Source organism: Canis lupus, chromosome 10 (genome assembly GCF_048164855.1).
Source record: "Canis lupus baileyi chromosome 10, mCanLup2.hap1, whole genome shotgun sequence".
Classification (NCBI taxonomy): domain Eukaryota; kingdom Metazoa; phylum Chordata; class Mammalia; order Carnivora; family Canidae; genus Canis; species Canis lupus.
This window is the reverse complement of record NC_132847.1, coordinates 51,927,820-51,941,348: the sequence shown is the minus strand read 5'-3', so window position 1 is coordinate 51,941,348 and position 13,529 is coordinate 51,927,820. Positions and strand designations below refer to the sequence as shown.

Sequence of the window (13,529 nt, the reverse complement as noted above, 5' to 3'; positions counted from 1 at the left end):
TCCCAGCCTCGCTTTTTCAGTAAACCATTTTGTAGACAGAGGGGAAGGGCAGAGGGAGGGTGGAGAGAGAATCTTAAGCAGGCTCCATGCCCAAGGCAGAGCCTCAGGTGGGGCTCCGTCTCACCACCCTGAGATCATGAGCTGAAATCAAGAGTTGGATGCTTAACTGATTGAGCCACCCAGATGCCCCCTCAATAAACCATTTTGATACCTCCTTGGTGGCCAGTTTGGTGCTCACTGTTAGAGGCCCATGGATAGTGTCTTGCCTCCTGTCTGATCACTGCCTTGGGGAGAGAGAGGTGGAGGCAAAGACTGAGAGCCAAGTCATAGGATAGGACAGAGCAGTGAGAGCAGTGGTGTGCACCCTGAGAGAAGAGCAGGAGACTGTTGAGGGAGAACAGCAGAAGGTTGCTGGAGGAGTGGAGAGGGTGGTGGTAGAGGTTGTTGACACACCCACTCACACCTTCCAAATTCCCTTTGTCTACACTCCTCAGCAGCTTATAACTATGTCACCTGATTGCTGCAAGCTGTCCTCCCAGTTCCAGGACCCAAAAGGATGACGTTAGTAAATATTTAAACAGCCTTAGTATATCCTAACAACCCCTCTATATGGCCCCATCGCCCACAAACCTCAAGAGCACAGCACTAATTACCCTTCTAGACCTGGGATCCTCATGCTACCCACCGGACTTCCTTCAGTCTCTTCTGCAGTTCACTTCAGTGCACTGCACTTCAGTGCAGTCTCAGCTGCAGTTCACTTCTGGGACTCTGGGCCAGGCTCCTGAGCTGCACAGGGGGCCCTGGTTTTCTTGTCCCCAGTCACACAGGTGACTACCATGGGCATCTGTGATGACCCCAAATTATTACAGGGGCTCCAGAACAATTGGCAGATTTGCTGAAGTTGCTCTACTCTTCTGTCCCTCTGGGTGTCTGGTCCCACCAGGGGCACCTCCCTCCCCCTCCTACCAATTCCTCCTCTCCCCACCGGCAAACATGTTTAGGCTGCAGACGAGCTGCAGAGCTGTCGAACCCTCTTGGCAGGAGAACGGCTGGCTCCAGAATGCTGGCTGGAGGGGACTGCAGAGGCTCACATTTCTTCAGCTCGTGCCAAACATTATTCAGACGTAGCTTTTCAGACAGACACAAATTGCTCATCCAATAAACACAGAAGGGCTAATCCCAGGACATTTATCACAGTGAGGAAAGATGAGAGAAAGGACAGTCACAAGAGGCCTTTGAGAGCTGGCCTGGCGTGGCTGGCCTGAGGGGAGGTAGTGAGACCTCCATGCACTCCTGGGGTTTTCTCCTTTTTTTTTTTTTAAGACTTTATTTATTTATTCATGAGACACACACACACAGAGGGGGAGAGAGAGAGAGAGAGAGAGAGAGAGAGGCAGAGACACGGGCAGAGGGAGAAGCAGGCTCCATGCAGGGAGCCCAACGTGGGACTTGATTCTGGGTCTCCTGGATCACACCCTGGGCTGAAGGCGGCGCTAAACCACTGAGCCACGTGGGCTGCCCCGGGGGTTTTCTCCTTAAAGGGCCTGAAACCCAGCACCAGGGCTTTGGGATTTGCTTTCATTATGACATACAAAGCCTGTATTGGGGCGTACACTTCCCGTGGTGAACAGGGGGAGGAAATCAACATGGGTCAGGTGCCTTTGTGGGCAGACAGACCTTACCTCCAGTTGTCAATGATCATGTGGGATAGCTAGCTGTGGGAACTTCCTATACTTTCCCCAACTTGCGTACACAAAATGTCCTCAAGGCATGTCTAGCTGTTTGCAGAGTTCTTGCTCCTGGCCTGGAATCTCTCATTTCTGACAGGTGTGAGAGCATGGCTTCTGAGAAAGCAGGTTGAGGGATTAGGCTGATCACAATGGCAGGAGACTCGAGATGTGGGGATCCTCTGTCCACACCAGAGGGCTGGCCAGGCCACTGAAGTCCTTTGCTGGTCCCTTCCTACTAGGTCCTTCTAAAGAGCCCCATGAGTGTTCCCCTTCAGGGACTCTGCCCAGAAATGGGAGAAACTAGACCCTCCTCTGAGGACTAACATCTGAGCCCAGGGAAAGGAGGACCAGGTGAAGCCTCTGTAGACAGCCTGGGTCCCCCACTGCCCTCTGCCTGGGTCTGGGCCATGCCACTAAGACTACAGAGTGTGCCCAGAGGTGAAGGTCTCCTTAGTGAGAGGAGACAATGATTAGACTGGGGAAAGAGCATGACAATAATTGCCAACTTTTATACAGTCAGGCACTATTCTCACTTTTCTTATAACACGATGAAGTAGGTATAGTATTCTCAGTGAGGCAATGAGATTTTAGATACCTAAGGTCACCAAATTAGTGAATAGGAGGCTTCAGAGTCTGGGCTCTTAATTTGCCACACAGTCTACAGGTGTAAGTAGAGATGCAGTGGTTTCAGAAAGCAGTTCAGAAACCCCAGTTGTGTGGGAATCCTCAGGATGGTGGGGTATGGAGGTTTGGAGTCACCAAAACCTGGGATGATGCCTTCAAGGCACTATGCTAAGGCAGGTTTCCATTTAGGACCTGGAGGCTTTAAAATTAGAGTGACTAATACTCCCGGTTTTTCCAGAACTAGGTCCTGGGACGTGGGATAGTCCTGGGCAAACAGAAGTAAGTTTACCATCCTATCTGTAACAAACTCCCTGGGGTTTGGGCTGAGCTTGAATCATTGCCATAGACTTCAGGACCTGCCTGTGGGCTAAACTCCTTCTTATATCTCCAGGCTAGAGATTCACAGAGTGGCATGCTGATTAGGAAGGTGGTCAGGGTAACAACCAGACTCTTGGGAAGAGCCGATTATACCATCAGGTGGCTCTACATTAGGGACATCACAGCCCTCAGAGGTTCGGGGAAACAAGGTGCCCTGTGGTATGGCCAGTCCTAACACAATCAGGAAGGCTGGAGCAAATTCTCAGGTGAGGAGTGGCAGCGAGGTTGGCAGCCACCAACTTGGTAGTCTCAAAGGAAGCCACAGCCCAGCCTGCTGCTTGCAGGGAGGAAGTTTCTTTTCTGATTCCTGAGACTTCATTTCTGCTATGGATGACCTCTTGTCTACATACCTGCCTGGTAAACCCACAGTGACCTGCATTCTAGGCCCAGCAGCTCTTACCCTTCTTCCTCTCTGGCTTAGTTCCCACTTGCCATATATGAACGTGTCTATCTGTCAGTCTCTTTGGTTGTGAAGATCTGAAACTCACTAATGCAACATCTAGAAGATTTCAACATAAGGAGATTGGGTTCTGAGGCACAGAAATGGTATCAGGCCTCAGGAGGGATGCGAATGGGGCAAGAAGCCTAAGGAATGTAAGTGGTGCTTTTTTCATTTCTAGGTCCTCTCTATGGTCTGTTTCTTTCAATCAGCTTTCTTTGCTTCTCTGTGTATTGACAGAAGGTAGAATAGTTATATAACTTCAATTCCAGCCATTCTTAGGGTGGGACTGACTGTTCTGAATCTCAAAACCAAATTCTCAGGAGAGACCCTCTGACTGGCCCAGCTTGGGTCAGATTCTCACATTTGGTCCAATCAGCTGTGGCTGGAGGGTGGGTGGAAGCAGTACAAGAGTGGATATGGAGAACTAGGTCCAGCAGGGTCAAGTTTTTTGGAAAAATTCACCATGAGCTGGCTAGACACTTTTACTCTCTATCATACAGATTTTCTAGAACTGACAAGTAACTGTGTCTTCCCTTTGCAGAGTTTATAAAATTTCTTTTGTGGGTTCCTCAGTGCTTGCTTGGTTCAGGGTTATTCTCACTTTAGAATATTGTCAAAATAAATTTGGGTAACTGTGGTAAACTATCAAAGTCTAGTTCTCAAGCCTGGTGACCCATCACCTCTACCTTATATGGCACCCTGCTTTTTTCTCCTTTCCTTTCTGGTTTAGGATCTGGCTACTCAAAGTGAGATCGACAGACCAGCAGCATTTACAGTTTTTATTAGAACTGCAGAATTCCCCCACCCCTGCCCACATATTCTGCATTTTAACATCTCCCCAGGTGATTTACATTAAAGCTTAGTAAGCACTGGAGGGGCTTCCTTGTCTTCTAATAGACTGGAAATTCTAATGGCAGGTCTCCATTCAGCAGATGTCTGTTGTACCCTTTCTATGTTCAAAGTGCCTTGCATTGCCTTGCAAGGGACAAAACTTCTCAAATGCAGTAATGAGGGGATTAAAACTTAAAATAGTGGTTGAAGAGGATAAATTCATTATATGGCATCAGAATTTTCTTTTGAAATAATCCTGCTGGAGGTGGAGGGAAGTTGGAGGTATAGATGGAGCAAACATGGGATGATGGAAGCTGAGGTTCATTATACTATTCTTCCCACTTGTGTGTAATTTTGTAATTTTCCATAATAAAAATTAAGAGAAAGGAATAATGGTGGACTACATTGTAAGAAATCATCTAGCTGCTCAAAATAAATTTTTGTTTCCTGGCCAAATGAAGTACATGAAGTAAATCCATTCCACTTCCAGTGGGATTGCACAATCCCTGTCAGAGACTTTTGGAGGACACAGGCAGTAGGAAGAAGTTTGGAACATTGGTCATGTGCTAATGATTTTCTAATTTTGTAAAAGTAGGGGTGGTAGGTTCTTTCTGTCATTTCAAGCTGACTTAAGGAAAAGGAGGAAATTTGCCAATTCATGTAACTGATTAGTCCAGGGGCAGTCAAATATGGCCATACTAAGGCACATACCCCTGTTTCTGTGTTGGCTTAACTCTCAGGGAAGCTCTTTCCATATATATGATAGCTTGTAGGGGGTAAATAGTGTACCTCCAAAATTCATGTCTACCCAAAACCTCAGAATAGATTTTGTTTGAAAATAGGGTCTTTGCAAATGTAATTGGTTAAGTCGAGATGAGGTCATACTGGATTAGGTGGGCCCTTTTTCCAGTGATTGGTGTCCTAGCACGAAGGGGAGAGGACCCATTGCCAAAAACACCCATAGACACAGAGAAGGCTATGTGAAGACAGGGACAGATTGGAGTGATGCAGTTAAAAGCCAATGAATGCTGGGTTGTTGGGAGCCACTGGGAGTAAGAAGAGGCAAGGAAAGTGTGGAAAGTATTTATGGTGCCAGTAGCAGCAGCTTGAACAGTCTTGAAGTGGTGGTGTTGAGTATTCACCAGCAGTGGTGATCATGGCAGAGCAGGGGTGAGATTGATTATTTTGCAGCCAAAAACCTTGATTGGCACAATGACTGTATTTAAAGGATCCAAGTCAACTTGTAGAGTGTTTGCATTGTTCCAGGGCTCTATCTTCGGCCCACTCTATCGTTTAACATGAATATCAAAAAGTGAATGTTGTGTCAGAAGGCATTGATGAAAGTATGATCTTTGGAATTATGAAGGCGATTGATGATCCTGCTCTCTACTGTTGCTTGCACTCCAGCTGGAATGCTGCATCCAGTCCTGGGCACTGGTCTTTTATGAAGGAAATAGGCAGACTGGAACCTAGTCAAAGAAGAATGACCAGAACAGGGCAGAAAATCAACCAAAAAGCATGAAGAATAGTAGAAATGGGAGGTATCACATTCCCTGCCTCTGGAGAAGGGGAATTTGGTGATCTGCATGCTTGGGTCTCAGATTTTCTAAGGACCAATGCCTATTTTTACGTCCTTTCTAAGTGGGATTGCCTACTGTGATTTCTGTCCCTGTTTTCTATTGTATATTGGATGTATAGGGGGAAAGATAACTTACAGAAAACTTGCCAGTTCAGTACAAGCACTTTTTTGGATTATTTGAGTAAACTTCTGACATGATATCAATTACCCTCCAATTCTTATATGTATATTTCTAACATAACCACAATACAACCATCAAAATCAGGAAATTGGGCAGTCTGGGTGGCTCAGTGGTTTAGTGCCACCTTCAGCCCAGGGTGTGATCCTGGAGACCCAGGATCGAGTCCCACGTTGGGCTCCCTGAATGGAGCCTGCTTCTCCCTCTGCCTGTGTCTTTGCCTCTCTCTCTCTGTGTCTCGAATGAATGAATGAATGAACGAATGAATGAATGAATGAATAAATAAATAAAATCAGGAAATTAATGTTGATACAATACTATCACTGTATCCTTAGTCCCCATTCAATTTCACTGGTCATCCCCGAAATATTTTACAGCAGAAGGATCCACTTCAGAATCATGGTATTGCATTTAGGTGTCATTTCTCTTTGGTCGCCTCCAATGGGGAACAGATCCCCAGTCTTTCCTTGACTCTCATGAACTTAACATTTTTAAAGATTTCAGGATGGTTATTTTCTAGAATGTTTCAATATTTGGGTTTTTCTAATGTTCCCCATTGAAACTGTAAGTATTTTGTGGAGTTACTTTGAAATTATGTAAATATCTTGTTACTCATCAAATGTTCATTCTTTTATTTATATCAGTATGAATTCATGGTTTCTTATTTTGTTCAATTGGCTGTAAACTGTTCCTATCAATATTTATTTTCATGCTCAAATTGTTCCAGATTTGGCCAATATTTATTTTCATGCTCAAATTGTTCCAGATTTGGCTCCTTCAAACTGATTTCTGTGTTCTTTTGACATATTCTCATTATTCTTTGACCCCTTTTTAAAGACTTTTTGGTACATGATTTTCTTCTTTTTTTAAAAGATTTTATTTACCTATTCATGAGAGACAGAAAGAGAGAGAGGCAGAAACACAACACAGGCAGAGGGAGAAGCAGGCTCCATGCAGGGAGCCCAACGTGGGACTCGATCCCGGTTCCCCAGGATCATGACCTGAGCTGAAGGCAGTGCTAAACCACTGAGCCACCCAGGGTGCCCGGTACATGATTTTCTAGGCTCATCTTGTAATATCCCTGGTCCATCCCTGAAATCAGCCTTTTCTCCAAGAATACCTAGTTCCTTTTATTAGATAATGATAGTGTTAGATATGCTCATTGCTATTGGGAAGTTTCTGCTCCCAGCACTTCTCCCAGGAATTTACTCGTATTTACATGTAAATATATACACACACCCCTATATTTATTTCATTATCTATCTATATTTTTATCTATCTATATATTGAAAATCATGAATTCACACCAATTTCTCATATATATATATCAGTATATATACTGATATATACTGATATACTCAGATATATATGTATATGTATATGTATATGTATATGTATATGTATATGTATATATAGTTACTTTTAACCAGTCTCCCTGGGTTTAACAATCCTTTCATCCCACTTGGGCTCTAACACCCTGTACTAGGCTGCCCTAATTCACAGAAACCCCTAATACCGTAATACTCCATGTAGGTCCTCGTTACTCTGCTTGGGCTTTGACACCCTGCACTGGGCTTTCATCCTCCCCACTCATCACTCCACCCTTTCTCTTTATTGGTTGGGCTTTGACACACTGTATGGTGTTTAAACTCCTACCTTGCTTATCCCTACCTAATGGTTTTTGGACTGATTTGCTCAGGGAGAGGAAGAGGAAGGGGAAGAAGGGAATTTGCTTTTTTTGATTTTGAGGAACATATCTGGACCTGATTGAGATGATGAAATTCTATACCTGGAGCCTGACCTGAAGTCTTAACAGGCTGAGACTTTGGGGGATCTAGGAGGAGATTAATGTATTCTACATGTGGAAAGAATGTAAATAATGTGTGACCACTGGGCAAACTACAGTGGATTAAAAAAGATGGCTGCAGATTCTTTACTCCTCCACCCAAGAAGAGGAGGACACATCTACTCCCTTAGAATCTAGCCTGCTCAATGAATTGTTTTAACTAAAATACCCAAATAAGTGATGCTTAAGGCTGGGCCTTATGGGATCCACATCTTCTTACCTTGTCTTGAAATGCCCTTTTCAGAATGTACCCTACAGTTTGGGAGGAAACCCAAGTAGCTGTGTGAAAGGCCTTTATAGAGAGGTCCAAACGGAGGAGAACCAAGACCCCTGACCCATGATCATTCTAAGCCAACCTCTAGCCCGCACAAACTGCCCGTCATGTGAGTGAAGCCATTTTGGAATTTCCAACTGTGCCAGTGCCTCAGATGACACCATGTGAAGCAGAACTGCCAGTCACCCCACACAATTGTGAGAAAGAAATTGTTGAAGATATGAATTTCTGGGGTGCTATCTTAGGCAGAAATAGATAACTGAAATAACAGTCTACCATGTGCCAGGCACTATTCTGTGTCCTTCTAATTTACTAAGGTGAAAGAGAAATGTAAACTGACAGGTGCAGATAAGGGTGCTGTGAAAGGGCAGAGCAAATACCACTAACCAGTTGAAGGCAGCCTGCAGGGAGAACCAGAGACCTGGGTGACTCTGCTTTGAACAGGCAAACTACAAAACCCAGATCCCAGTTTTTGGCCAGTCAGCACTTCAACTTCCTCTCCCAGTTATCTTCTCTGATGGGATTAGTTTCTACCTGACAAAGTGGGATGTGGAAAGAGGTAGAGAAGGTTGCCTTGGGTCTGTTTCTCATACCAGTTCATGTTTGGACAGCTGGACAATATTGCTTTGATGGCTTCTGACCTTCTGAATCTTTCTGAAGCAAAAAATTTACACATTGTAGGTACCTCTAGATGGGGGTGGAGGTACTGATAACGTGGGTGAGTGGGTCATTGGCTCTGCATGTTCCCAAGGAATAGACAGCAAGTGCTTCTTTTCCTTGCTTCCTGGCCACAAAGAGGGTCATGGAATAAGTCTGTGACCCCTAACCTCCCTCCCCTCCACCCTGTCTCCTGGTAACTACCTGGACACATACAGGATATATCTTCATCTTCCCCGCCTCTCAGTTTTCAGATGGGGGATTATTTAGACCCATCCTCCCTCACTGGCCAGGTATTTTCCTCTAGGCATAGGCTGTTTGGGGTCAGCTTCACACTTCACCAATTCCCTGGTGAACAACTCTTAACTTATGTGCTTAAAATAACTTAGTGGGATGGGGTGCTGGGTGGCTCATTCCGTTGAGCATCCAACTCTTGATCTTGGCTCAGGTCATGAGATTGAGCCCCATGTCAGGCTCAGTGTTGGGCATGGAGCTTGCTTAAGATTCTCTTTCTCAAAAAAAAAAAAAAAAGATTCTCTTTCTCCCTCTGGTCCACCCGCCGCCCCCCCATGCACCCTCTGAATAAATATAAATAAATAAATAAATAAATAAATAAATAAATAAATAAATAAAATTAAGGATGCATGGGTAGCTCAGTCAGTTAAGCATCTGACTCTTGATTTGGCTCAGGTCATGATCTCAGGGTAGTGAGATTGACCCCTGTGTCAAGCTCTGTGCTGGCTGTGGAGCCTATTTAAGATTTTCTCTCCCTCCCCCTCTACTTCCCACCCACTCCGATCGTGTGTGTGCACACTCACATGTGCTCTCTCTCTCTCAAAATAAAATAACTTAGCAATAGTTCTTCCTTTGTCCCCTTCCCACATAATCAAGATGATCATAAGCATTCATTAAACAGGCAGTTTAACAAATATTTATTTACTCAGTGCCAGCTATGTACTAGTTTAGTTTGAGGAGCTGAGGATACAGTAGTGAAGAAGAGAGAAAGTTTCCAGACTCATGGAGCTGATTTTCTTTTTTTTTTTTTTATTTATTTTCTAATAAAAGAGACAGACAACAAATAAATATGTTGTGTTGGGTAGTGATGCATGCTCTGAAAAAATCAAACAGGTTAAATAGATTTGGGTGGGAGATTATTCTACATAGGGGTAGTCTGAGAAGACCACTCTCTTAAGGTGACATTTGAGAGATCTGAATTAAATACGAGGGGTGAGCATTTCAAACTAAGTGAATAGCAAGTACAAAGCCTTGTGGCAGGAAGAAATAAGAAAATTCAGAAAATAGCAATCAGGTTAGTGTGGCTAAAGCAGGTAGAGAGCATGGTAGAGAATGATAGATGTGGGTGGGGAAGAAAGACAGGAACCAATTAGATAGGGCTTCTACACATTTGGATTTTTGTTCTGAATAAAATGGCATGCTCTGATTTATGCTTTCGAAGATCTTCCTAGATGCTGTTTGGAGATGAGACGAGGGAGGGGCCATGGAGGAGGTGAAAGCAGGGTGACCAGTTAGAAAGCTACCATTATAACTCAGGACAAGATGATGGTAGCTTGGTCCAAGATAGTTATGAGAGGATTAGTAAGTGGTTAATTCTCATGATTTAAGTGTAGCACTGACAAGACTTGCTGAGGGACTGGAAATGGCATTTGAGCATTAGAGAAGCACATCAAGGACAGACACCTTTTAGGTTTGGGGCTCGAGGAACTGGATGAACAATGGTGCCATTCTCTGAGGTTGGTTAAGAGTGAGAGTGGAGTATAGGGAGCAGGTTGTCAGGGGCAGGATGTATTGACTTTGAGATACTGCTAAGATAGGCACTTGAGAATAAGTCTGGAGATGTAGGCCGGAGATAGAAATTCTACAGTCATCAGTGAACAGATGATTATAAATTACTCTTAGGGAATGTGTAGATAGAAAAGAGCCTCATGTGCTATGTTCCGAGGCCTTCCACAACAGGGGAAGACAGACATTTTGTATCATTAATATACAGACACCATAAGTCACTCCTAGGGAGTCCATACAGACAGAAAAGAGCATCGTGGACTATGGCCTGGGGCCTTCAACAACTGGGGAAGAGGAGAAGACTACAAGGAAGACAGGAGTGACCAGTGAAGCGAGGAAGATCAGGAAAGCCTGGTATCCTAGGAAGCCAAGTGAGGAAAGTATTCTCTATGATCAGGAGTCAACTCCTGAGTCTCAGTTTTCTCACCTGTGAAATGGGGATAGTAAAAGTGCCTACTTCAAAGTGTTGTTAGGATTGAGACAATGCATTATAAAGCAGTTAAGCTTGTGCTTGACTGGCATACAGTTAACTCTCAAGCTATGTGAGCTATCGCTTATTCCCTCCACTTCAGAATTGGCTGCCGAAAGCCTCAGCTTCTCCATCCTCATAAGTAACAACACTTCCACGAGTCCTTCCCAGGGGTGAGGTGTCCCCTGCTCACACATCAAGTGTGCCTGAGGAGCGGCCTCTGGGTCAAATTCGAACCAAGCAACTTCAGTGCCTAAGTCTCTCACCCCGGCAGCCTCCAGCTCTCACGCGCAAATCAACAAGGGGCAAATATGTGGTAAATGACGGTTTTGGAGTTAGAATTCTGCCTTTCAGCAGCTGTGGGATCTTAGGATCTTAACCTTCCCGAGCCGTGAACTCTATCTGTAAAATAGGGGCCATTCCTGCTTCCTGGGATTGCGTCGGAGCTCACGCAAATTGTAAACAAAGCCGGCTGCTCTCCTGCAGGCCCGCCTGGGAGTTACTGAGGCGGGCCACCCTCGGCCACCCTCGGCCACCCTCGGCCGCCCTCCCACTCGAAGCACGGGTCCTCGAGGGGCGGGCGGGACGCACCTCAGACCGAGCTGGGTGGGCCCCCGCGATGCCCTGCGCCGGGCCGTCCCACGCTGAGCCGGACGCGCGGAGACTCGCGCCCTCGGCGCCCCGCGGGGTGCGGGGGAGCCGCGCCTCCTGCTGGGCCCCCACCGTCGTGGAGGGGCCTGGCGCGGCCGGGGCCGCGGCACAGAACGCCCCAGAGAATCCCTCCGCGGCGGCCCCACCTCCTGGGCGTCGAAGCCCGTTTCCTGGACAACCTTGTCCCCCATCCCGCTTCCGGACCCAACCGGGCCTGCCCAGGCGGCCGGGCCGCAACGCCGCCGCGGCCCCCAACCCGTCCAGTCAACGACCGGCCGGCTTCCTGCGCCGCCGCGCCGCGGGCCCAGGCCCACTGCCCAAGCCCGTCAGCACAGCAGGAAGTGGCGGCGCCTCTCGAGGGCAGCCAGGAGGCGGAGGAGGGCGTGGCGGCGGAGGCGCGGCTCGGCGGCGGCCGAGGGCACACGCCGGGGGCTGGGGAGCCGGAGCGCGCAGCGCCGAGCCGGGCCGGGGGGCGCCCGCCGGCCCGGGAGCCGACTCCGCCCCCCGCAGCCCCCCCGCGGCCCCGCGCGCGCCTCGCGGCTCCGCCCCCGGAGGCCCCGCCCCCCGCCCGGGCCCCGAGAGCCCGGCTCCGACCGGCGGCCCCGCCCCCGCCCCGCCCCGCCCGCGCCCCCGCCCCCGCCCCCGCCCGCGCCTCGGGCGCACTTCTAGTCGCTGGGCGGCCGCGCGGGCCGGAGTCTCGGCGTTCCGCCGCCTGCCAGCGGGCGCTGCGCTCCCCCGCGCCCCGCGGCCCCTCCCCCCAGAGCCGCGGTCGGGCAGCCTGGCCGGCGGCCCGCGGGCGGGCCGCCCCTCCCCGCCGTAGCCCACCCGCCTCTTAAAGCGGCGGCGGGAAGATGAGGTTTCGGGAGCCGCTCCTGGGCGGCAGCGCCGCGATGCCGGGCGCGTCCCTGCAGCGGGCCTGCCGCCTGCTCGTGGCCGTCTGCGCGCTGCATCTTGGCGCCACCCTCGTCTACTACTTGGCCGGCCGCGACTTGAGCCGCCTGCCTCAGCTGGTCGGGGTCCCCACGCCGCTGCAGGGCGGCTCCAACGGCGCCGCCGCCATCGAGCAGCCCTCCGGGGAGCTCCGGCCCCGAGGGGCCCCGCCGCTGCCGCCTCTGGACGCTTCCTCCGAGCTGCGCTCGGGTCGCGACTCCAGCCCAGGCGAGGACTCCGGCCCCCGCCCCGGCTCGGCGAGCAACTTGACGTCGGCCCCGGTGCCGGCCACCACGGCGCCGCCGCTGCCCGCGTGCCCTGAGGAGTCCCCACTGCTCGGTGAGTCCTCGGGGACTTTCCCGAATTTCCTCGGCAGGGTCCCCTGGACGTCCGCCCGTGCGCTTTCCCGGGCTCTCCAGCCTCCCAGCTCCGGATCGCGGCGCCTCATCCCAGCCGAGGTTCCGGGCTGGATGAGGTGAGAGGGTGGGAGCCGAGTCCTTTTGGATTCACGTTGAAGCCTGGGGTGGGGGTGGTACGAGGAAGCCGCAGGCCCCTCTGGCCCCAGAACCGGGGAAGGCCTTGGAGACTTCCGTGCCCCGGCCCACGCCTCAAGGAGTTTTGCAATTTGGGTTTGCTTAGGGCTGGGGGCTGCCCTCGCCCCGCCGCTCTGGGAGGGACCGGGAGGCAGCGCAGGGTGACCCACTCCAGTTTGGGAAACTGATGATGAGGCCTCCAGCGCGGAAGGAAGTTGCCTTCCAGTTCGCATCTAGTTCACGTATCTGGTCTTCCCGTACAGCCACTCTCTCCTGAGCGTGGGTGAACTTTTCCTGAGCTTTTGGGCAAATGTGGTGTTTGTTAACGTCTGGTGTCTCCTCAGTTAAATGCGGGTGTGGGGCGGGGGGGGGGGGGTTGGTGGGAATAAATGGTACCTCTGTCAGGATTGTTTTGGAAGATTAGATGCAGCAATATAAACGGGCATTTACATTAATGAAGGTAAGCCCTTGGTAAACTCTGTGCAGATCCCTGCCCCTAAGTGAGCCTAAGCGAGCTGAACCCTCCCAAGGACTGAGGGAGTTTAGTTTGTAGGAGCAGAGCGTGTGTAGTAGGGGCTTGGAGGGCTAAACTGTAACCAGTTCACAC

At 49.3% G+C, this 13,529-nt stretch overlaps 1 protein-coding gene and 1 long non-coding RNA gene across 2 annotated transcripts in view; one reads left to right on the top strand and one right to left on the bottom strand.

Moving 5' to 3' along the window:
- Positions 1–1,178, bottom strand: part of LOC140641586 (uncharacterized) — a 43,929-nt gene extending 42,751 nt beyond the window's left edge. Inside the window, exon 1 of the long non-coding RNA XR_012038174.1 lies at positions 686–1,178. This is a non-coding gene — a long non-coding RNA (uncharacterized lncRNA). The remainder of the gene's footprint in view (positions 1–685) is intronic.
- A 10,987-nt stretch (positions 1,179–12,165) lies between these two features.
- The window catches only part of B4GALT1 (beta-1,4-galactosyltransferase 1), a 52,262-nt gene continuing 50,898 nt past the window's right edge, over positions 12,166–13,529 (top strand). The window contains exon 1 of the mRNA XM_072841626.1: positions 12,166–12,728. Coding sequence (XP_072697727.1) covers positions 12,311–12,728 — 418 coding nt within the window. The 5' untranslated portion in view covers positions 12,166–12,310. The remainder of the gene's footprint in view (positions 12,729–13,529) is intronic.